The 22,499-nt window shown below is 52.8% G+C and overlaps 1 protein-coding gene across 1 annotated transcript in view; it reads left to right on the forward strand.

Annotated features, from left to right (window-relative positions):
- Positions 1-22,499, forward strand: part of NOL4L (nucleolar protein 4 like) — a gene marked incomplete at both ends in the record, with an annotated part of 58,979 nt that overhangs the window by 24,614 nt on the left and 11,866 nt on the right. The window contains 2 exons of the mRNA XM_082293049.1: positions 1,774-1,883; positions 18,039-18,180. Of these exons, the coding sequence (XP_082149175.1) occupies positions 1,774-1,883; positions 18,039-18,180 (252 nt within the window). The remainder of the gene's footprint in view (positions 1-1,773; positions 1,884-18,038; positions 18,181-22,499) is intronic.

Genomic DNA, 22,499 nt, shown 5'->3' on the forward strand with positions numbered 1-22,499 from the left:
GTGCTTCAGGAGAGAGCAGCTCTATGTGTTACTCTTAGCAAATGCTTTCCTCAACTCTTAGGGACTCAGCCAGCTGGGGAAGGTGGCAGGTTTTGTTTCTTTGGAAAGCTCCCCTTGCACTGGGATTTTGGCATCTTTTCATCACAGCACAGCATCCTTGCACGGCAGAATAAGGGTTTATTTGGGGTGTTTAATATATAGAGACAGAAGTGCTCCTAATCTGTAGGTCAAAGCATGACAGAGACTGCTGACATACAGCCATGAGAAAAGATGGAGGAATCAGTTTACAAGGTTCCTAAAAGCTTTGGGCCTTCATATTTGGGCAAGTTGATGGCTTGAGTGGCACTAGCCACCCTTCCCTGCACCCACAGGCAGGAATGCTCCATCTCCCCAGGAATGGACTAGATGAACCTGGGAAAAAAGCACTGTATTTCCGTGGACCCTATCAATGACTTGACAGAGAAGGTTTGCAAAAATCTTTGTGATATTTAAGTCAATTACAGACAGTTTTGGAGTAAGGTAATTTCTTAATCAGACATGATAGATGTGGTGTTTCCAGAGGTGTGGAGCATCTTCAGGTCTGCTGAGTTTCGACAGGATTTTTTGACACTCAGCATTTCTGAGAAGCAGGCCCATTAGAATTGGGTTGATGGCTTTTCTGAGGTGCTGTAAAACATTTGGTGAAGGCTCTTTTTCAAGGGACTCTGTCACACGTGCCTGTGAAACCAGTGACCCCATAAAATGCAAGCTAGCCAGGGAGATTCAGAACCAGGAATGGAAATCTCCCAGCATCATTTCACCTTCAGCTCCTGGGAATCCTTCTTCCCCTGTTGTTGCTTAAGCTCCCTGTCTAGTGGATACCACACATCCCTTCAGCATGTGCTGGAAGGCTGGATTAATTCTCCAAATTCTCAGATTCTCTTGCATCTGCCTGTGCTGACGGCAAAGAAATCTTGCTTGTAGCCATCAGCCATCCCTGTGAACAATGGCAGCTTTCCTCTTGGACAAACCCACTGCATGACCCTGCAAATTCAGTGTTAGAACAGATCATTCCAGCAGCCTTCATGTTCTATGTCCTGCAGGATCCACAGTGGTGGTGGCAGAGCTGACAAATCTTTGAGAATTCAGAGTAATCACTGAGAATTTGCGTTGTGGGGACTCTTGGCCTGGCCAGACAGAGCAATTTGCAGGAGCATCCAAACCTGGAGCCATCTCTAGAGCTCACGTGATGTAGCCAGAGGAATCAACAGGAACAATTTAAATTAAAGATCTCTAAAATTAAGTTTGTGTTTTAATGAGGATGTTAAAAATAATCTTCATCACCAGATAGAGATACTTAATACGTTGCCTTAATGTTAACTCCTACCTGAGGGAATCCCAGCAAAATTGGCAAGACTTTGCAATGCTGAAGCAAACTGCGAACAGATCTTTGTTCATCACCCCCTGCATAAATCCCATGTGCATGGAAGTGCTTCTGAGGCTTCAGCAAGACTCAGTTTCTTCTTCAAGTTTGGGGGATGCTGAAAAATTATACATTATGTGTTGGTTTTCTCACAGGTGACAGCAATGCTTGTTTTCTTTTTTTTTTTCCCCAAGACAACATCTGTTCCTGTAATTATGTTCTTGGTGGGGTCATGTTCTTAGAGGAACCTTCTCTCAGTGGATGGCCGCTCTTTCCAGGGATTTGAAGTTCTCCTGAATACCCCTGTGTAACAGTTATGAGACCATACTGCAGGTCCCTCATCTAAGTAAAGCTTTTCCTCTGTTCTTCAGAGAGTGAGCCACCTTCCTCCTTGGTTTCTGGGATCATAGACTACAACATGCCCCTCACCTCGACTTACCTGAAGCAGATGAAGCTGCGGGTGATGAATTCACAGGAGCAGGTGAGTGACGCGCCGGGATCTGCCTGTGCCGAGGAGCTGAACAGAGCAACGGTGCCGGACACATTGATTCTGGGAGGATATTTTTGGGAATGGCTGGTTTGTCCAAGCTGGTTGGGCTCTGACCAAGCACAGCAAGTGCTGGGGCATGGAAGTTGGGGGGCAGCGCATCCTGGATCTCCTGGCTCAGGGGAAGCAAACTGGGCTGCTTCAGAGGCGTGCCAGTGGAGAGAGGCAGAGGGGGGGTTGATTAAGTTATTGCTTCTAACAGTCCGCTTGTTCTTCAGACATACGGTTCTTCTAAAAAATTGTTTTAAAAATATATATGGCAAGTGGTAATTTGTTTATCTCCCACTGATGTCTGGGAGCTTTAGCAGATGGGGTCTGAAGGCCAGACCTGGCTTTGGTTGCTCTGGGGCTCTCTTAAACTGCTCAGCAACATGAGGGGGTTCAGCTGCAGCCGCTCCGCTCCCACGTCAAAGTGGGACACGACACCGTTGTTTGGTGACAGTGTTAAGCCACTGGATTTCGCTTTGGGGATGTATGGGGCACCCTGCCACAGGATTATACCCAGGCTGTGCAATTTTCTGAAGTTCTGCAGCTGCAGAATTAGCCATGGGAACCTCTGTGCACCATGGAAACAGTCTATAAAAAGAAAAGTATGTTTTACTTGCTCCCCACAATCTGCACTGGAAGCCAGTGCTGGATTTTCTTTCCAGCACACTGAAACCTGAACCTGATTTCACACATTGCTGCCAGTGGCAAGATGTGACAGCATTTGCATGGTGCTGTGGTGGAAAACATTGCTGAGAGCCTGAGCACCCAATGGGGACTTTTCTCCAACAGCTTCCTAAAGGGATGTGGGTTAGAGCATCACTGCCAGGGTGTAAACTGCCAAGTGTGGGTTTGCTGGAGGGATACCGAGCTCCTCCATCACTTCTATTGTGAAACCTTCTTACTGGAGAACAAAATGGCATCTGGTGGGAAGCACTTCTGTGTCTCAGAGCTTTTTCCTTTGCACTTGTTTGGCACTTGAGTGAGTTTCAGGATTTGTTTTAGGTTTTGAAAGGTGAAAGGCTGATGTGCCAGGTTTTGTGCTCATGATGGGTCGGGCAGTAGAACTGTGGACAATTTGGGGAGCAGCTGGGCTGAACTGGACTAGGCTGAACTGGGCTGGGGACATGGAGTGTTTGCCCCTTTGTGCCGTCTAATGGCTACTTTGAGACCACTTCTGGATAAATAGGCCAACATGTTCCAACCACCTTTGGGTTGTGCAATGTTTGCTGGGTCTTGGTGCAGCTCCTGGCAGAGTGGCATGGTGTGGCAGATGCTGCAATGCTGTTCTTCCCCAAGGTCAGGGACTCAGGGGCCATGAAAGCTGGCTGTGCTTTTCAGCATTTGAGGTGGTTGTTTCAAGTTAGGTTTGCTGCATACGGAGGACTGAGTGGTTTGACTTGTCACCATTTATGCATTTTCAACCAGTTCCTCTTGGCTCTGAAGCTGCTCAAGGGAAGCGTGCTACAAAGCTTCATTAAACTCCTGTACCCAGTTTCTACAGGTAGAAAACTGGCCTTGCAGTTTGATCTTATTCCCAGGATAAACAAACCACCTAGAAGCTGGCAGGTTTTAGTAGTGGATCTTGAGTTTTGGAGCTGCCTGCTTAGGGATGCTTGTTTTGAGAACTTTGGTTGGTAATTTAGAGTTTATACCCTGAATTTTGGTGCAGCAGTTTGCACTGGAACTGTCACTAGATCGATACAAAGTGCTGCTAACACGAATACTCCTGAAGCTTGCAGGGATTGGAATAGAAGCGTATGTCATGCGGGAACAAAAAGGGACCAGCTGAGGGAACCAGCAGTTGTTGGTTTAGATCATAAATCAAATGGTTTGATGTTATTCCCTGCCTCTAAAGTTTTCCTTCTCCTGTGCTCCTGCTGTTACATTGCAGCGCAGCTTTCGAAGCTTTTCAAGCCGTAGCAGCCAAGGGAAAAACCTGTTTGGAAGAAGTAAAATTTGCTGTTCGCTGTGTTACTGAAACTGATTCCTGAGAGCAAAATAACAAAAGATCAGTGCTATTGCTCAGATTTCTGAAGCATTAAAACTTTCCATCATGACAAAAGTCTGGAGAGGATTCAGATGGTTGGACTTGCTGGATTTGAGTGCTGTCCCTTCTGACATGGGACGTTCCCCAGCTTCCCCTGGGGAATCAATAGAATTATTTAGGTTGAAAAGATCTTCAAGATTACTGAGTCCAACTGCTCCCCCAGCACTGCCAAGCCCACCACTAAACCATGTCCCCAAGTGCTACATCTGCATGGCTTAAATCCCTCCTGGGATGGTGGGCAGCCTGTTCCAGGGCTGGAAAACTCCTTTGGTGAAGAAATTTTTCCTAATATCCAACCTAAACCTCCTTTTCTGCAACTTGAGTGAAAACAAGTGCCACACTCCTGAGACAGCTGTGGCTGGACCTGGAGCTGCTAATACTGACGCTGCCTGAAGAAAATGTGTGTAATAATGCCAATAACAGGGGTCAGTTCCCTCCACAAGCATTCCCCTGATAATTTTATTCTTCTTCATACTTTGCACTGGAAAGGCAACAGTGCCATCCTTTATTCCTGGAGGAACCTGGCAGTCTGTGTGGAGCATAGCCCATGGAACATAGGCTGTGTGACACAGGCTGCTGCTCTCCCTTCCCCAGGCTTTGGGTTAGGGTTGCACAGTTCAGGTGTTGCAGCTTTTGGAGTTCCAGGTGTTTGCCAACTGAAGGAGCCCTCTAAAGACAGTAGAAATAATTCTGACTTTTACGCAAATGCAAAACAGGCAGAAAATACAACCTGCTTTTAAAATTTGCACTACACAGATACTCCCTGCAAGGTTTTTATCTACCAGCATGTCCAGGCTGCTCTTGCTGAGCGCTGCCATCATGCTACTTTGCTGCCTTCCTCTCACTAACATTTGATGGTGTTAATAGAAATAAATTAAGCAATGGACTCGTGTTTCCCTTGGCTTTGGCCAAAAGCAATTATTTGTATGCAGCAGCACCAGGAGAAACTCGCTTCACTTGGGGTAACAATGAGTGAATTTATGCCAAAGTGGCCTTTTAACTTCATTATTCAGGGGAAAAAAAAAAAAAGTGCTTGTAAGTGTAATCTATTAGTGCTGCTAAGCACATCAGTATTAGGGCACCAGTGTCTCCAGAAGGAAGCACAGCCAGAAGAACCTTAAAGAAAGCATTTTATCTCTGCTTAGGGACAAAAAACTGTCAGAAGAGAAGCTCTTTACGTGGTTGCTCACGAAATGAAGAGTTGCCACAGAATATATTTCTGTATCTTTATTGGAGTCAGAACATCTGTTCTGGCACAGCAGAAAACAGCAGAGACCTGTGTTGTTTATATTGGGTTCAGTAGGACATGTAGGTTCTTCTGGAGTGGGAATCTTCCTTTATCCCCATTTTTTACCAGTTCTCACATGTGTAATCAGGCCCCTTACCCTTTCCAGAGTGCTGAATACCATTTCATGGTATCTACCAAGGCATTAAAGCATCTCTGAACTGCTGACCTTCCCAATCTAGCAGCAAAAAGGAATGAAAAGAAGATATTTGATATTTATCTATAATGATCCACCTCATTATCAAATGCTAAATATTAGCATTTTTAAATGATTGGTTATTCTACTGCGGTCATTTTTCGGACAGTCTTTTCTGTGTTACTCAACCTCAGCTTTGGATTTATTTTTTATGCTGCTGTTGGGCAGGGTTTCCACTGGTGACAGGAGGAATAGAAAGACTTTAAGAGGACAAATCCCACCACTGAAATGCCACCTTCTCTCTCTCTCTGCTCCAGAGTTGTTGCTGCTACCTTGGCAGAAACAGTCCAGGGCCAAGTAACCAGGTTTAAATGATACAGAAACGTTTTCAAAGATTGCTTCAGTGGCTGCTGGCAGAAGGTCACGCAATCAGTGAATGGCAGGAGCTGCTCTTGGATGGGAAATAAGAAGAGTGTTCTTCTTGTTGCTATGGCTTTGCTGCACTGACTTGTAAGTGTTTGAGAGGGACAGAGCCTTGTCCTGCACCATCACACATTTCATCCATCCAGTAATTTCCTTGTAAGCCTGGAGTGTGTGATGGTGCGTGGATGTGAGGTGGTTTTCAGAACTCTATTTCAAACAGTGTTTTAGCTCAGAAAGATGGATAATCCTGGAAGGGGGGATCAGGGGCTTAAATCTCACTGATGTACATGGGGTTGGTCTTGTCTGGTGCTGGTGAGGATCAAGCCTCTGAAGGAGGCTGGTTGGCAATGTGAATTCCTCCTCCTTCCACTCTCCTTTTTCCCTGGTCTACATTACTGTGCTTGCTCACTTCAGTGTCTCAGAGGCTCTGAGAGCAGCTAAGATGCATCTTCCCCTGGCAGCTCACTTGCTTCCTTCTGTTTTGGAGCCATCTCCAGCCGGTCCTGGGGGTGCAGAAGGCAGGGAGGGGAGCATGCAGCCACAGAGGTCTGTAAGTTCAGTAGTGAGAACTGCAGACATCTCATTTCACATAGTCCAGAGACCAGGAGGCAGAGCTGGCAGCTGCTGGGCGAGCCCTGGGACCTGGGTTTAGCTGTCTGAGTGTTTCATGAAGGCATCCTGAAGAAAAGCCGTGTGTATTGGCAGAGGTGAAGAAGGCAGAAGCAGGCAGTACTTGAAAGGAAGTGGAATGATGTGTTTGTATCACATGAGGATGATAAGGTACTTCCCAGTCCATTAAAGAGGGTGTTAAACATCTCCGGGAATAAATACCTCTAGATCAACTTGACGAGATAACTCTCATCCAAGAGGCTTTGTCTTGGTTTGAGAAGATCTTTGTTTCCTGCTGCTAATTTTTACGTCGTTTTTGAGCACTAGAGAAGTTGCCTAAACGCACCTTTAGGCACGGAAGGGACCACTGGCCGGAGGCACAGGGAGACACCGAGTTAGAAATAGATTTCCTCGCTGCTCGGCGGGCTCGGCAGCACAGCCCTCTAGTGGGGACAGAGCTTCTGCCGCCGGGAGCCGGCTTTGCCTGGGAAACTTCGGATCTGCTCTTAACGACAGAGTTAGTCCAGGCAAAGCCAGGTCCAGCTGTCACACCAGCGTTCTTTACTGGCAAAGATGCTTTAGCAAAACTTTCATCCTTGGCCTAACGGCTCACGAGATGCAGAAGGTCAGATGACCAATCCATTTAGCCGGGTTTCACCCTGGTGTGAATGGGTTGCTTTCAGTGAAGAGCAACTCATTTTTAACTCTGATGTTCCCACCTAGTAAGAACTTGGGAGCTTTAATTTCCAGTGTGGATCTGTCAGTACTTTTCCCAGTGTTCCAGGTGAGCTCTGTGTTTGTTCTGTGTGATGTGTGCTGTGAGCAAACAGTGTGGGAATGACGTGGGCTGGCTGGGGTCGGTCCTGCCACTGCAGCTCTTGTCTTCAAGTGAGAAGTGATTCCAAGGCTCTGACTCTTTGCTGTTTTGGGGCTAATCATGCTATTTTCTAATAAGAAAGGAGGTGGCATTTCCTGTTCCCAGTGGTGCTGGGGGCAATTCACCCCCCTGAACTACTCAGGTGTATTCAGTTGCTGCATGTGACAGCTCCAGTCCGTTCTCGTTCCCCACTCTCTCTTCACTTCCCTGTGGTGTTGTGCAGCTCAACTAAGGTCCTGAAGGAGTGGCTGGGGGATGTTTAGAATTTTCTCTGGCTCTTGGTGGAGCTGTGGTTGTCATGCAGATCCACCCACAGGGAACTGGGACTGATCACTCTCCACCACACACACCTATCCTGGTGCCCGTTATCTGGTCTCAGAAGCCTGCTAGAGCCAAGCTGCATGAGCTTGTGTCTGGGAACACTGAATAAGTAGGGCCAGAAGCCACAGTACCTCTCTTTAATTCCTCATTTTTTCCCAGTACACTCCCTGTCTGGTAAGGAGAGCTGCTGCCCATTCCCTTGTGTGTTAACCAGCATCAAAGGCAGCTGTTCCCAGTAGAACTGGAAACAAGGCTTTGGTTCAGGGCCTGTAAAGTGGGGCTGGGAGATATTTCCCCCTATAAAGGGGAAAAAGTAAAGATGTCAAAGTGATGAAAACACTATTGCAACATCCACGGAGTGGATCTCATGGATCCAGTTGCATCTGTCCTGTTCCTGTGGAAAGCTGTGCATGGTGGACTGTTCTGCATCATCTCAAAGCTCAGGTGCTGACGTGCTGTACATTGACTTTGATCAAGTCACACAAATGGTTGTTTCTTAATTGCCTTCTCCCTTTAAAAAGGGGATAATACCTTAGAGAGACTTCTGAGGTCTTGCTCACTAATAAAGCTCTTCAAGAGCTTGGATGGCAACTACTTTGAGAGCGCAAACTGTTATTAATGATTTCCGTTATTACAGAAGATGAAGCTGTGTGGTTCAGCTTTTTAACCTTGAATTGTGTGCTTGCTTTTGTTTCCGCTGCTGTTCAACCTGTGTGGGCAGGTTTGCACCTTGTGTGCTTGCACAGACCCCCTCAGACCTACACCAGGAGCCATGTGTGTGCAGAAGGAGCTGAGGAGTCAGTTTTACTCACAAGGATGGATTCTGAATTGTGTGGAATGGCTTGAGAATGGCCAAAAATGGGTTTAGTGAGGGTTCTGTTTGTGGTTACTCAATTCTGATTTGGGGGGCCAAGAGATAAGCTCTGAGGGTCATCCTCACTGAATAGAGCGGTGCAGACATCACTACCGGGGCTGTTGATTTGGGCTGTGGAAAGGAATGTTAGGGGATCTTTCACCATCAGGGACCTGTCCCTTCAAACACCCATTTGTACTCCAGAAGAAGAAAATTCTATCCACAGAAACAACTCCTTTCCTGCTTCTGTATTTGGCAGTGACTGGTGTACCCTGTGAAGTACAGAGCTGTATTTCCTTTCCTTCTCTTGGTCTTGGCTCCTGGGAGAAAAAAAACCCTTTTATTCATACCCATGCCAGATGCTAACTACTGCTGCTTCTAAGGAAGGAATGACCAGGGAATACAGCCCTCAGCCCACAAGGAACCTGGTCTATAATGAAGTTTCCCAAATCTTTACCCTCCTTTTTTCCCCCTGACTCTGCTCTGGCTGGCAGATAAGGTACAGTGTTGATAAAAGCTGTGTCTACCCCTCATGCCATGCCCTCCTTTGGTCCCGCCTGCCTGAGGTTTCCTTACGGCCCTCACCCCCGAGAGATTCGCATTTCACTGCTTATTCCTCAGCAGAGTTTGATGGTCACGGAGGATCCAATGCAGGAGGTCCCGTTTGTTATTTAACCTACTTTTCAGAGGCACAAGAACATCAAGTGACTTGCACAAGGTCGTCCATGAGTCAGTGACTCCTCTGGCGTGATGGCCAGAGCCTGCAGTCCCTGCTCCCGCCGCTAGATCCCTGTGCCCACAATCCACAGCACCACAACCATTCAATTAAGCTCCTGCAGCGCCTTAAATGTCGTTTATTCCTGGGTTTGACAGCAGCCCTGGTATTCTTGTGGAGCCTGCCTTAGGAAATGACAACAGATGAGGTCAGGTCGTCGTTAGCGATGCCCTTGGAAGCATCACTGCATGGTGCTCGGGCAGGCTCTGTGGTGTGGGTGCTGTCACAGCCGGGACATGGCTCTTCCCAGGACCTGCAGCCCAGCTCTGGTGGCATCCAGCAGGACCCTGCTGGACCAACACAGTCGGACAGGGAGCCCCAGGCTCTCTGCATGGGCAGATCTGTGTCCATGTGAAAGGGCTGGCAGGTACCAGAGGTAATGAACACATTGTGAGGAGAGAGGGAAGGAAGCGACTTATAAATAATATATTTGATGTATATTATATATATGATATAGTAACAGCAGCACTGGTTCGTTACGGTGTGCGTTTTTTTAATGTGTAGTCATGTAAGGCACTTACCCCCGTTCCTGACAACTCGATAAATGATTATTACCAATTCTATATCTAATTGCCAGTTATTTCCCCCTAGACAATTTGAATCCGAAAAATACCCACTAGAAAGGCGCTTGGTGGGCAGTTTCCCAGAGCTTCCCTGGCTGTTTCTGGAGGCAGCCCCTCTTCCGCTGGTGAGCCCCACTTCTGCCAGCCTCGTGACCCCGTGCGCTGGCACAAACAATTGCATTTCTGTCAGGCTCATGACCCCACTTGTAACAGCGGTGACCCCCCTTGGGGTCAGGACCCCTCTCCTGCACAGGGAACAACTCCTGCCTAGCAGCTCTTGCTGAATGGCTCTTCCTCCCTCACTCCCTGTGTGGACCCGACTGTTCCACACTAAGTTTGCCGATGTGAAATTTAGGTTAATCCATTTCCAAAGTGGATTAAGCTAACCCACACAAAGGCACTTAGTATAAAATAAGAGTGTCCACATGGTGAGGCAGCACAGAATAGTGACTGTGCTTCAGACTCACATCCTGATGGGTTTGTGTCCTCTGCAAGCTCACCAAACGGAGGGGCAGGCACTTCGGTCCCAGGGGATGTGCTTTCCCAAATGGCTTTAAGCCGGTCTAGCTTGAAGCCAAAGGAAGTGCAAGGAGTAAACAAAGCCCAGCAATGGGAAGGGGTTAAAGCCCGCTCTGCTGAGGTTCTCGGCAAGGCTCCTGTTCACCTTAAATGGTCAGGATTTTATTTTAGCTTCAGGGAGGAGCAGCAGTCATGGAGCTGGAAGGGAGCACAGAGAAGGCCCTGTGGCTGGGGTCTCACAGCCTGCTGCCCTCCCAGCCATCCGCTTCCTGCAGAAGGCCCCCAGGGCTCCGCTCTCGCCTTTCCACCCCTGGCTCCATGATCGGCCTGGAGGAGATGGAAATGTAGTACTGAGTGATGCCCATTTTCACCTCTGGTCTCAGATCTTCCTGAGCCACCCTCTTCCCTTGCACGCTTCCCTGGCAGTGAGCTGGTTAACGCTGGAACAGATAACATCATAATTGGACATCCACACTAACAAGCCATAAACCCAAACCTGGCAGTTCCCATCCTGGCTCTGGCACCGTTTCTGACACCAGCCTACTGCAGGCTCCACACCGAACCGCTACACTTGGTTTATTTCATAAACCATTTCCTTTGTACCATTAAACAGTGAAACATGAGGTGGGCTGGGGAGGGGGATGCTGCAATGTTGGCGCCCATCACTGCGATGGGGATCACTATCCCATCACGGTGATCCCAAACTAGGACAGAGGTCATTGACCCACTGCCCTCGGAGCCCAGCCTGGGAGTGGGTACCAGCCTGGGGGATGCCGGGACCCCCAGCGCTGCCCTGCCAGAGTTGGGGCGCAGCATCCCCATCCTCCCGGGGATCTGGCAGCCGGTGCCCTGCCCAGAGCTGTGCTGGGCAAGCTGCTGGTTTTCTAGCAGCCCTGCTCCAGCGTTCCGAGGCTGCGGTGGTGGGTGATGGTGCTGTCGGCAGCGCGGGGTCCTTCTGCTCCCGCGGAGCGAGGGAGAATCATCGGGAACAAAAGGATTCGGCTCCGCTGCACCCACCGCGCGGGGAAGGGGCTGCGGGACCCACCGCGCCCGGGGCTCGCTGCACGGGCCCCGCACTTGCACCCGCGCACGGGCGGACCCAGGGACAGAGCTCCCGGGGCCGTACCGAGCCGGGCGGACAGAGGGTCCCCGGGCCGGGCCGTGACGGGCGGCAGCCCCCGGTGCTGTGCTGAGCGGAGGGTCCCCGGATCGGCTGCAGCCCCCCGGGCCGTGCGGAGCGGAGGATGCCCGGGCGGGTAGCGGCCCTCCCGGCCGATCCGTACCCTGCCCCGGCCGCGCATTCTCGCGCTCTCCAGCAGGCGCCCGGCCCTGGACATTGTCTCCTCCCGGGGAAGGGCCCTCCCGGCCCTCCACAATGTGCTCTTCCAGGCGCAGCTCCGCGCCCCCCGCCGCGCCCGGCCCGGTGCGCCCGCCCCCCGCGGCCCCGCTCCCCTTCCCCCGCCGCCCCCGCCCCCTCCGCCCGCGGCCGGGCCCCGCTCGCCCCCCTCCGCCTCCCCGCCCCCCCCCCGGGAGCCGGGAGTGACGCGCTCCGCAGCGCCGGCCCCTCTCCCCGGGCAGCAGCTGGCTGTCAGCCTCTCCGGAGCGCCGCCAGCCCGGGCCCCCTCCCTCCGTCCCTCCGTCCCTCCGCCCCGCGCTCCCCGCCGCGCCGCCGGGCTGGCGCAGGCCGGCAGGCCCCGGGCTCCGCTCCAGGTAGGCGCCCGCCCGCGGAGGGCTCCGGTACCGGCCCTGGGGCGGCGGGCGGGGGGGGATGCGCGGGGGCTCCACGCGGCCGCGGCGCTGCGGGGCTGGGGAGGAGGGGGGGGGGCCACCGGCGGGAGGGGCGGGGCGGGGCGGGGGGGGGCGGCGGCCGCGGGGCCCGGCCCCAACTCCGGGGGGAGCGGCCGCCCCGCGGCCCCGGGAAGTTGCGGGTCGCCCGCCCGGCTGCCCGGCGGCGGTGGGGGGAGGGCGGCGCGTCCTTCCCCGTGCCCGGCGCGGCTCCCCCGCGCCCGGAAGAGCACAAAAGCGCCGAAGAAAGTGGGAGGAGGCGGCGGCGGGAGTGCTCTGTCCCTGGCCATCCCCGGGCACCGGCCCCAGCCATCCCCGGGCACCGGCCCCGCGCCGCCATCACCACCAGCCCCGGCCCCGGGCGGGGATTGTGCTGGAAATAGCTGCCTCCCTGGAGGTAAAGCCCTACTTACGTGTCAATCCTCGCCGCACGCTGAGCCCCGCACACGCGCGGGCAGGGCTCCATCGCGGGTGTATCTATTTACCTGCGGGCGGGGGTAGGACGGGGACGGGGACTCTCGCCCGGCGCCTCGCACCTCGCTGCTGCGGGGACACACGCGTGGGAACCGCGTCCCACCGGGGTCCCGTGGCCATCGGGGAGGGTGGGAACACGGGAACCCCCGGCCGCTCAGCCCGCAGCGCTGCTCCTCTTGGCCACCGCCTCCAAAACCGGCTCCGGCCCCCCCCGACACTCGCTTCCCGGTGCTGGGGGAAGAGCAAAGTGCCCTTTCACACCGCGCGGTATCAGGCACCGTCCCCACCTCGCGTGGAAAAGCAAACGCCTGCGAGCAAGTTCAGGTGCGGGGGAGGCAGGTGCGGGGCTCCAGGGTGGTGGTGGGAGTCGTGCAGCCCGGTCCCCCCTGCCCCGCGTTCAGCACCTCCCCGCTGAACAGCAGGAATGGGGCAGCGGCTCCGGGAAGGGGCTGCGGGGCCGCCCCCCGCCCTGGCAGCTCCCCGCGCCTCGGGGCTGTGGGAATGCTCGGGGGTTCCCAGAAGAAGAGCTCTTAGAGAAGGGGGAGGGGGAGAAGGGGATGAGCTTCCCTTCCTCTTCCATTTGCCGTTTGCCGTTTAAATTAACTGTTTTTCCCATTTTCGGGAACTAACAAATTTCTCGGGTTTTGTCGGGTCCCGTAGAAATCAGCAGAAATCGCGGTAAATAAGGACGTAAGTGACGTGACAAAGAGCGCCGGGGATGTTCTCTTTGGTGTGGGAATTGTACACACGAGTAGGCAGCGCAGTCACAGCTCACCACCGCCACAGCCCGCGTACACCCGTGTGCTGTGAGGCTTCTCGGGTCTTTGAAGCGATGACCACCACAGTATTTGTGGCTGCAGTACCAATCTTTGACCCGGAGTGTTTTATCTTCCATTAGTAAGCCTTTCTCTGTGCTGAACTGGTTAAGTTAGGGTCAAATCTGGTTCAATACCTTCTTGGCATGCTCAGAGGGCTGGGTTTAAACAGTGGCTGAGATGAGGCTGCCTTCCTGAGAGCTCGTCCCTGCGCGCCGCTGTCGTGGGTCACAGTGCAAGGTGCTGTGCCCTGGCCAGGTTTGGCAGGTCTGGGGGCTGCCTGTGCCGGGCAGGTCATGCACGGCACCGGCGTGGCAGTGGAGCAGCTCTGGGGGCTGGCAGTCACGCGTTGCCTTTTGTTGATTCTAAAAACACGACTGGTTCTGGTGGGAAGCTGAGCGTGGCTGTGTGCTGGGGAGGTTGCACGGCACACAGCCTCGGTTCCTGCTCCGCGGAAGGAAATCCCATCGGGATAGTAGGCTGTGGCGTGAAAGGACATGTTTTAAAATAAAAGGACTTAAAGAGAGAAAATAAACCGTCCTGAGACTCGGAGCTTGGAATATTAAACGTGAGGTACAGCATGTAAATGACTGGAGAGAGATTGCAAGGCAGTCCCCGAGAAACTGAGCCTGGCTGTAAAATAAGCAGGTTACCGATAGTCTTGCATATATTTACGAGGTTATAAGAGTAGCTCCCCCCCCCCCCCCCCGCCCTGCTCCAGCCCGTGGTGTGGGAGGTTGTTCTCCAGGAAGAAGAGCTTTGGTGAAGAGATGTTGTTGTCTAGCAATTACAGCCTTGCAGTCCGGAGGGCTTGATTGGGTTCCTCGATCTGCCAGAGGCTTGCTGTGTTCTTGGACCAGCCAGGGTGGCTGTCAGTACCCGGGGTTTTCAGCTCTGTAATAGGAGGAGTAGTTTTCTAACTCGGAGCGAAGTTGGGAAGCTCAGCGGATGCTTGCAGGCACAGTGCTTGAAGATCGTGAATGGAAAGTGGGACAGAAATGTGGAGTGTGAGCCCTGCACATGTGAGTGTCTGCCTCTGCTGTGTAGAAAATATTGGCTGTAAATGTCTGTAGAGCAGCTGTGAATGTTGTAGATAAGGAGAGAAGCAAGGATTTTGTTTTCCAAACCCTGAGCAGTGCCGGGAGCCCTGCTCCGATGTTTGGGTGTGCCCTGTGAGTGCAGCAGCAGGATCCGACTTCCCCTTGCAGAGAGGAGCTCTGCTGCCTGACCCTTGATCGCTCAGTCCCTTGAACAGTGGAAACAAAGCGATGGGACTTTACTGCGGGGTGAGGAGATCTCTCCAGAGAGCTGGGAAAGGCAGGAAGGAGGAGGGCGGCAGCAGCAGTGCTGAGGTTCAGGGTTTGGCTCTGGGTTGGCTGCTTGGGGTGCCAGTGGCACTTCCATCTGTGCCATGAGTGGTGTGGAACTAGGGAAAAGGCAGCAGGTCCTGAGACAGGCACTGGTAATGGATTGCATTCTGTTTTCTAATGAAAGTTTCATTTGAAGTTTGTTTACAGGAAAGAAGAAATTAGCAGAGAGAATTCTCCTGAGAACACAGAGAGGAAAAAGAATGAGCTGCCTGACTTGCAAGCCAAAAGAGGGTGGAAGGGTAGATTAGATTTACCGTATTGCTCCGAGTCGTGGCTGTTGCTGCTGTTGAGAAATGCTTTTTTGTTTGGCTGGACGGGGAGCCCACTGCAAGGCTCAGCCTTCAGCCAGGTTACTGGCCTCCAGGGAGATTCAGAGCACCCACCCGGCCAGAAATTTTGATCCTGCTCTGGTGTCCTGTGCTTTGAGGCTGGATTTGTGCTGTGCTCCTGTCCTTCTGCCCGAGGGCTGTGGCTGGGCAGCTGGTGCTCTGGACGCTGCTGCTGGGGCCTCCTGTCCCTGGGATTGTCCCTGGTATGAGGAGGCAGTGCCAGCAGTTCACGGGCAGCACTTGGAGGTCACAATGCTCAGCCTTTGGTCTCCGAGGGGTGTCCTGAGGCAGGAGTTTGCTGGTGGCCTCTGGTGTCCCAACAGGCAGTGAGGAATGCAGCCAAGGGCTAGTGCAGGATGCCAGAGCTGGAGTGATGGGGATGGCCAGAGCCACACTTGAGGCTGGGGCTTTTTTCTTTCTTTAGTAAAGAGGCACAAAGGTGTAAGGAGTTCCTGGGGCACTGTGCTGTGGGCAGAGTCGGGTGGTCGCCCAGACCCAGCAGGCAGTGGATGCTCTCTCCCCTGTTCCCACTGCCAGGAAGGGTTCTCCTGCTGCCACCTGTATGTTTGGCTTTGCATTCCTTTGGGGTGGGCTGTGCAGTGGGAGCTGTGAGATGCCAGGAATTTCATCCTGTTGGCATTTTGGCCAAGGGTGTTAGTGCTGGAAAGCAGAAAGTTCTGGCTGGAAAGCAGGGGGTGACTTTCTGCTGGTTGCTGAGTCCTGGACTGGTGAATGTGTGACAGCCTTGTTTAACTTGAGTCATTTATAGCTTATCAGTTTCTGGTTTGATAGCCAGAGTATTTCTAATAATAGGCAAATGTTATTGCTCCTCGAGAGAATTGTACACATTTATAAAGCACTTTACATCGCATGTGCATGTGAGGCATCCTTCGTGTCACTGCTTCTCCCCCATGCGTGAGTGCATGGAGAACGCGATGCCTCCCAGGCTGTGGTTTGGGTGCTGAGGCTGGATGTCCTCTGCAGCTGAGCCTGAATAACCTGAAAACATCATGGGTTGCTCCCAGGGCTCCTCCTCCTCACCGGACAGGTGAGCAGCGACTGTGGGCAGCAAGGACCTTGGCATTTGCATTTGTCTCTTAAGCCTGACAGTAATCTTGAGTAAGCCTTGTGAAGAAGGCCAGATATTAGGGTGGCTGCCTCCCTGCAAATGCTTACAATAAAGAGACTATTTATAGTTTGCAACAGGGAGACCTTTGCAGTTCTGTTCCTGTACGTACAAGATGGAGTTTCTGGAGAGGCAGGGTTGCTTTGTGGCTGGTGTGGCAGTCGAGCTGTGCTGAGCCAGGGATGCTGTGCCTGTTCTACCTTCTGCCCTCCTGCTCAGCTCCACCTGGGCACAGGGGGGCTGCACCTGGCAGGTCTGGGGTCAGGGTATCCCCGTGGGGGGCACACACGGGGCTGCTGAGCCCTGTCCATCAGTCCGTCCCTTGGTGCGTGCAGGGTTTCACAAGCCGTAAATTCCAGGAAACTCCCTGGGAGGCACATGGAGGGAGCGGGCTGGGGGTGGCGCAAGGCCTGAGCCAGCAGATGTGTCTGCAGGGACGAAGAGCTGGGAGGAAAAACACAAACCTGTCTTTAAAGACATTTGTTTGTTCACAATAAAAACTATCAGCCAGCGGCAGCCAGACAGGGCCGTTTTTATGAGCCACAGGCGTAGGTTGGAGGGGTGCTGCCAATTACTGCTTACACGGAAAGGGAGCGGGGATTGTATTTTATCTCAGGACCAGGGGGAGGGAAAAAAAATAAGAGCAGAGAGGTTTACAAGCCTTTGAAATGTTTCAATCAAAGGAAAGCAGAGTTGAAAGCGGTTCTGGAAACATTTTCGGTGTTCCCCTGCACCCCAGGGCTGTTGGTGCCCCTGGCTTTGGGAGGGGAGCAGAGAGAGGAAGGCAGATAAAGGGATCACCAGCAGGACCGTGTCCATACGGGAACACGTATCTGCTTCCTCCCAAGCTTTGCGCTGGGAGAGTTCAGCCTGGGGAGGTCCCGCAGCCCCTCCTCTCATTCAGGATCTCAGTGCTGCCTTTATGATGATGGTTTTGAAATCCTGTGGCTGACCTTTCCGGCGCTGGAAGCGATCCAAGGGCTGTGTCTTGAAGTACTGTAAAGGTTAGTGAGAAGGGAGAGAGGGAGAGAGAAAATGTCCTTTCAGCTGCAGAAGTGGGAGAGAGGAATGTCATCTATGCCATCGTCGGGGAGCAGGCGGCTGGCTGGGGTCCCTGGCTTGAGCTGGGGTGTCCTTGCGTCACTGCGGACCTGACTCCCCCAGCCCCTTCCCAAGGTGTGTGCTGTCATTTTTGATCAGGGTACAGAGGCAATATTCCTCTGGAGAGGTCTGGAGGATCCTCTGTAGCATCAGGCAGTGCAGATCTTTGGGGATTCATACCTGTGTTCAGATATGCCCCAGAAGCTGCTCCTGCTGCTGCCAGTCCTCTGGTGATTCCTCGTGTAGCAGATGATTTGATTTCAGAAAAGTCCAAGTTGTTACATGGAGCCGTTTCTCGCCTGTCCTCAGCTCTCCCATGTCGCTGCCTCGCCAGGAGCACGCTGGGGTGGATGGAGATTAAAGGGTAAACTCCAGGGCTCAGCCATCCGCTCCTACAGGATGTGAGCTCTTTCTAATTGTCCTCAATTAGAGACAGTGCCATTGCTCAGGCAAGTCTTCAGGCAGGAAGCAGAGCCCTGGTCCCCACTGGGGCAGCCACCTCTCCCTGCACAGGGAAGGGCTGCTCGCCGTGGCCTTGGGAAGCCCAAGGGGCCAGCAAGGCTTCTTAGGGCGGGGGACAGGAGCTGCCCACGCAATTGTTTTTAGGAAGGAGTGTGGTGAGGAGATGTTAAAGCCAGAGAAAGGAGGAAAGGAAATAGCTCCATAAGTTAACCCTTTCCTGCTTGCCTCCAGGATGAGACATCGGTGAGCAGCGAGGACTTTGATATGAACGACTCCACATGGATCTCAGCTGACCAGCACCTGAACTCCAGCCTGAGCCCCAGCCAGGACGAGAGCATGCGCAGCCCGCAGAACCTGCACGGCCACGAGGACGGTGAGTGCCCCGGCGGGCGGGAAGAGCCCCATGCCTCTGCCACAGGATGTTTTTGTGACTTATTAAACATTAACCAGTCCTTTCTGATCAGGTGTCCCACCTGTGGGATGGATTTCATATCAGCTCAGCACCAGCTTCCAGTCCTTCCCGTTTAGCCTCTGGGTTCCTGCTCAGCCGGGCCCTGTCCAGCTCAGAGCTGATGGTCCTTGTTCCTGGAGCTGTCTCCCAGCTCCTCCAGAAAGAGGTCACTAAATCCACTTCTAAGGGGGGGACTTAGTTCCCCAAGTCTTCTTCCCAGGTGATGAGGAGAGCACTGTTAGTTCTGAACACAGGGAGGATGCCAAGGCTTTGCAGCACGGTCACAGCTTTCTGTGCTTGGAAAGCTGCACCTTTGACAGGTCTTGCATCCCCTGGGCAAGAAATTGTGAATAATCTGCAGCAGCCACAGCGATGTTGTGCAGGGTGGACATGGGTGTCTCCTCCCTCGGGGCAGGCAGTTGGGAGGGCTGAAAGCAGCACACATGGTCTGGGTGGGAGGAAGAGTTTTGTGAAGAGAGGTGGTGTGTTACATCTATGAAACATGCAAGTTGAAAATAAAAGAGCAAGTAAATAAGTGGTAGAAGTATGAGTTCAGGTCAGAGTTCGTCGCCGTGATGCTTGGGAGGATTTGGTGGTTGGACTGTTACTGGCTTTTGCTCAAGAGGTTGAATCCCTCATTGTCCCAGCCTGGCTGCTGCTGGCAGTGCAGGAAGGAGCAGAGGAATTTGACGAACAACTCAGGCTGGGTTGGTCCTGCTTTAAGAAAGGGGACTGGAAAACCACCCCCAAGGAAAGGAAAGGCTTTTGTGCTGGCACATCTCCCTGGGGTGGCTTTTAGCTGGTGGTGTGGCCAGTGGCAGGGATGGTAGAGATAGCAAGGGCAAGAGGGACACAGCTCTCTTCAGACCCAGGGACAGTGGGGACACAGCTGTCTTCAGTCCAGTGACATGTGGGGCTTCAGTTTCCATTGCAGATGTGCAGTTTTGGGAAACTGCTGGTTTTCTGTAGCCAGCCCCAGCCCCAGAGCCAGGCAGCCTTGGTGAGGATGTGAAACCTGCCTGCGTGGCACCGCGTCCCAGCGGTGGGATGGGCACGGGCACTTCTGCTTGCCCAGGGCCCCAGGGGGGCTGTGTCTCAGCAGGAGGAAGAGTGTTTTGGTGGTGACACAGTTGCTCCCATAGAAGCTTTTGGCTCTTAAGGACTAGGCTGCAGCCTCCACCCCAACAAGCCCAACCTCTCATCCCTGCAGCCTGACTGGGTCTCTTTGTACCCCCTGAACTTTGCCATTCTCCCATTGGGACATTTCAGGCTTGTGACTTATCCCTCACCACTGAATTCCCAAGTCTCATTTACAATCTAGAATGACACAGTTTTGATCCCTTCGCTGAACACTATTATTCAACAGGACAGTAATTTAATAAGGGACTCACACATTTAGGCAAATCAAGATATTCTCACTAAATCTAAATCCTCTTTCTCTCTGCGCCCTCTTAGGAATTGCTTGCAATTTTTCATGCCCTGTGGTTTTCCTTCAGAAGCAGGTGTCCTCTTTGGGGTTCTTCTTGGCTCCTTTAATTTCTTCTGTAAGGTTCAGTGATGAGAAATAAAGCAGAAATAGTCCCATAGGAATGAAAGTGTCCCTGGTGTCAGCATCGGCTGAACTGGGTAGACTTTGGTGAATCAGAAGTGATGGTGTCAAAAAAATAAGCAAGCCAAGCCCAGGGTGACAAATGAGACCCATACAGAAAAAGCCAGGAATTGCGATTTTCACCAGGCTGTCACACTTCAGAAGCATTTTATGGACTGAGGTTTTCTGCCTGTGGTGAATCTCCATGATCTCTATCAGAGCTCTTAAATACAGAGTATGCTGTCTCATGTCAGTCCCTCTGCCAAACCAGTGCTCCCACCCAGGAATGGAGCACGAAGGGAAGAAGGACAGTGGAGCAACCCAGGAAGGCAGTGAGTGGTTAAAGGAGAGGAACACGGAGCAGAGAAGGACCATGGAGCAGAGAAGGAGCATGTTATGAGAGGAAAAGCAGATTACTGCTGTGGGGAAGGGAACGTGCACAATCAAAGTTTTGACCACTCTTCAGTTTCCTCTTCTCTTGACCTATGAAAACTCTTTTTTTTTTGGAAACAAATGTGTTTTCCGGGTTCACACAAGCTTGGTAAGGCTGTGCAAAAAATGTGAGTAACCAGCCCACATGAGGTGTGTGGCCTCCTTGGAGCCCAGCTGGCCAAGCTGCTGGCACAGTGTGCCTGCACTGGGGCAGCCCAAGTACTCCCAAGCTGGAAGTTTGTCCACATCTCCTGTGCTCAGTTGTCCCCTGTGCCCTGCAGAAGTCCTGCAGAGCTCCAGCTAGTGCTGCAGTGAGCCCCACACATCCCCTGCAGCCAGGCTGGGCTCAACTCTGGGCCTTCTGGCGCTGCAGAGGGATCTGGTTGCACACCACGTCCTTCAGTTGGGAGCTTGTTCAGGACTGGATACTCCCTGCCTTCTGGAAAACCTTTTGAGTTACTAAATTGGTCCTGCCTGCTGCTGTTTGACGGGTGTGATGCTTGGAGTGTGTCTTCACTGAAAGGCTTGCTAAAGTATAAAGTTTTAATGAAGAGTTGCCTAGTAGGAGAGCAGTATCGTCTGACATGCTTGTTAAAAAAGTCTTGTTTAAAGGACCAAAGCACCAGCTCCAGGTCTTTTCAAGGTCTGGGAGTGGCAAGTGTTCTCCTGTGGCATAGAGCTGAGTGGTTTGAAATCCAGAGAGGCGGGAGAGCAGGGAATTGTCATCCCATGCTTTGATAAACAGGTGCCTGCTAAATCTTCAGAGGCCTAAAAAGCAGCTGGGGCAAAAGCCAACACCTTCTTTGTCCTGGGTGCCCAGAGGCCTTGGGCTGTGCTACAACTAGTGTCAGGCCTGGAACTGCAGGGAGAGCAAAATACACCTAAAGACTTGGGTGGGTCATGGGTAGAGCAGGCACTGTCCGGAGAGCCGGGGTTGCTGCTGTCAGTGGGCGCACGGTGGGACATAGGACACACCGGCCAGCCCTGAGCAGTGACACTGGACACACACACTCGTTCCTTCCATTTTCCTTTGTTACTCATCCTGCGGGCCCCAGCACGGAAAACGTGAAGCTCCCGAGTACATCCCTTCCCAGTCGGATGTTGCTCACAGCGTACGTGCCCGCAGGAAGCCACCGGCTGCCCAAAGCGACGGCAAGATCAACACAAACTCTGGTGCTGAAGTGAAGCTATTGTGCCGGACATCCTGGAGGGACACATCTGTGGGAGCCAGCACACATTGGGAGCAAAGGGATCCTGAGTGCTGCACCGTCCTGCTGTCTGTGCCCCTCTCCATTCCTGAAGGCATCCCATGCCCAGTCCAACTGAGTGCAGGTCCCAGGCCCTGGCGCTGTGTTGCTGTGGCTGTTTGAACTGGACTCTGTCCATCTTCAGAGCCTGTCCACTTCCACAAGCGAGCACTGCTCTGCAAACCTCCCAGTTTGGTCTGGTGTGTGGGGTTGAGTGGGGTATCCCACCACAGGGGTGCTGGGGTATTCCACCCCAGGCTTGCTGTGACTTGCTGGCGAGTGCAGTGCCCTTGAAAGTAAAGCAGGAGTCAGACCCCAAACCTCAGTGTGTGACATGGCAAAGTGCTTGAACTCATATAGAAGAGCCTCTGTCTTGCCCACTAATAGGATTTGCCTTGCCTTGTCCCTGGCTGTATATCCTGCTCCATTGCCCAGGAGCAGTGCTCAGCCCACAGGCAGGGCTTGCTGCTCCCCAGCCTCCTTTGAAGAGCAAGGAAAACTCCTGGTTTGCTTACCCTGTATGGGGAACATGGGCTTGCTTCATGGCACCATGTTGGACTGATCCCCTTCCTCTGAGATCCCCACGTGCCGTCCTCGCTTGACTGGCAGTGTCCCTGCTGAGTCTGTTCTGCCCAGAGCAGCAGTGGCTAATCCAGACCTTGGAGAAAGGACTTTCTTAACCTACTTAACTGTGAAGGCACATGCTTCTTGGGGGCATCCCTTGAGGCAGCTGGCTGGGGAGGCTTCTGGGTGTTGGGGACATTCCTCAGGAGTGCTACAAGGAGGGACCTCGGACCTCAAGGATATGTGGGCAAGCATTATTTCCAGATTGTGTCCCAGGGGCTTGTAAGGCATGTCACTCCTCTGGACACCTTGCCCTGGGATGTCAGGGATGGCATAGGGCTGTCCCCAGCACAGCAGTCTCTCTGCTGGTATGGCATGTGTCCCACAGCTCTGGGTCACACTGCTGGCAC

The sequence above is a fragment of the Coloeus monedula genome (genome assembly GCF_965178545.1).
Source record: "Coloeus monedula genome assembly, chromosome: 17".
In the NCBI taxonomy this organism is placed as follows: Eukaryota; Metazoa; Chordata; class Aves; order Passeriformes; family Corvidae; genus Coloeus; species Coloeus monedula.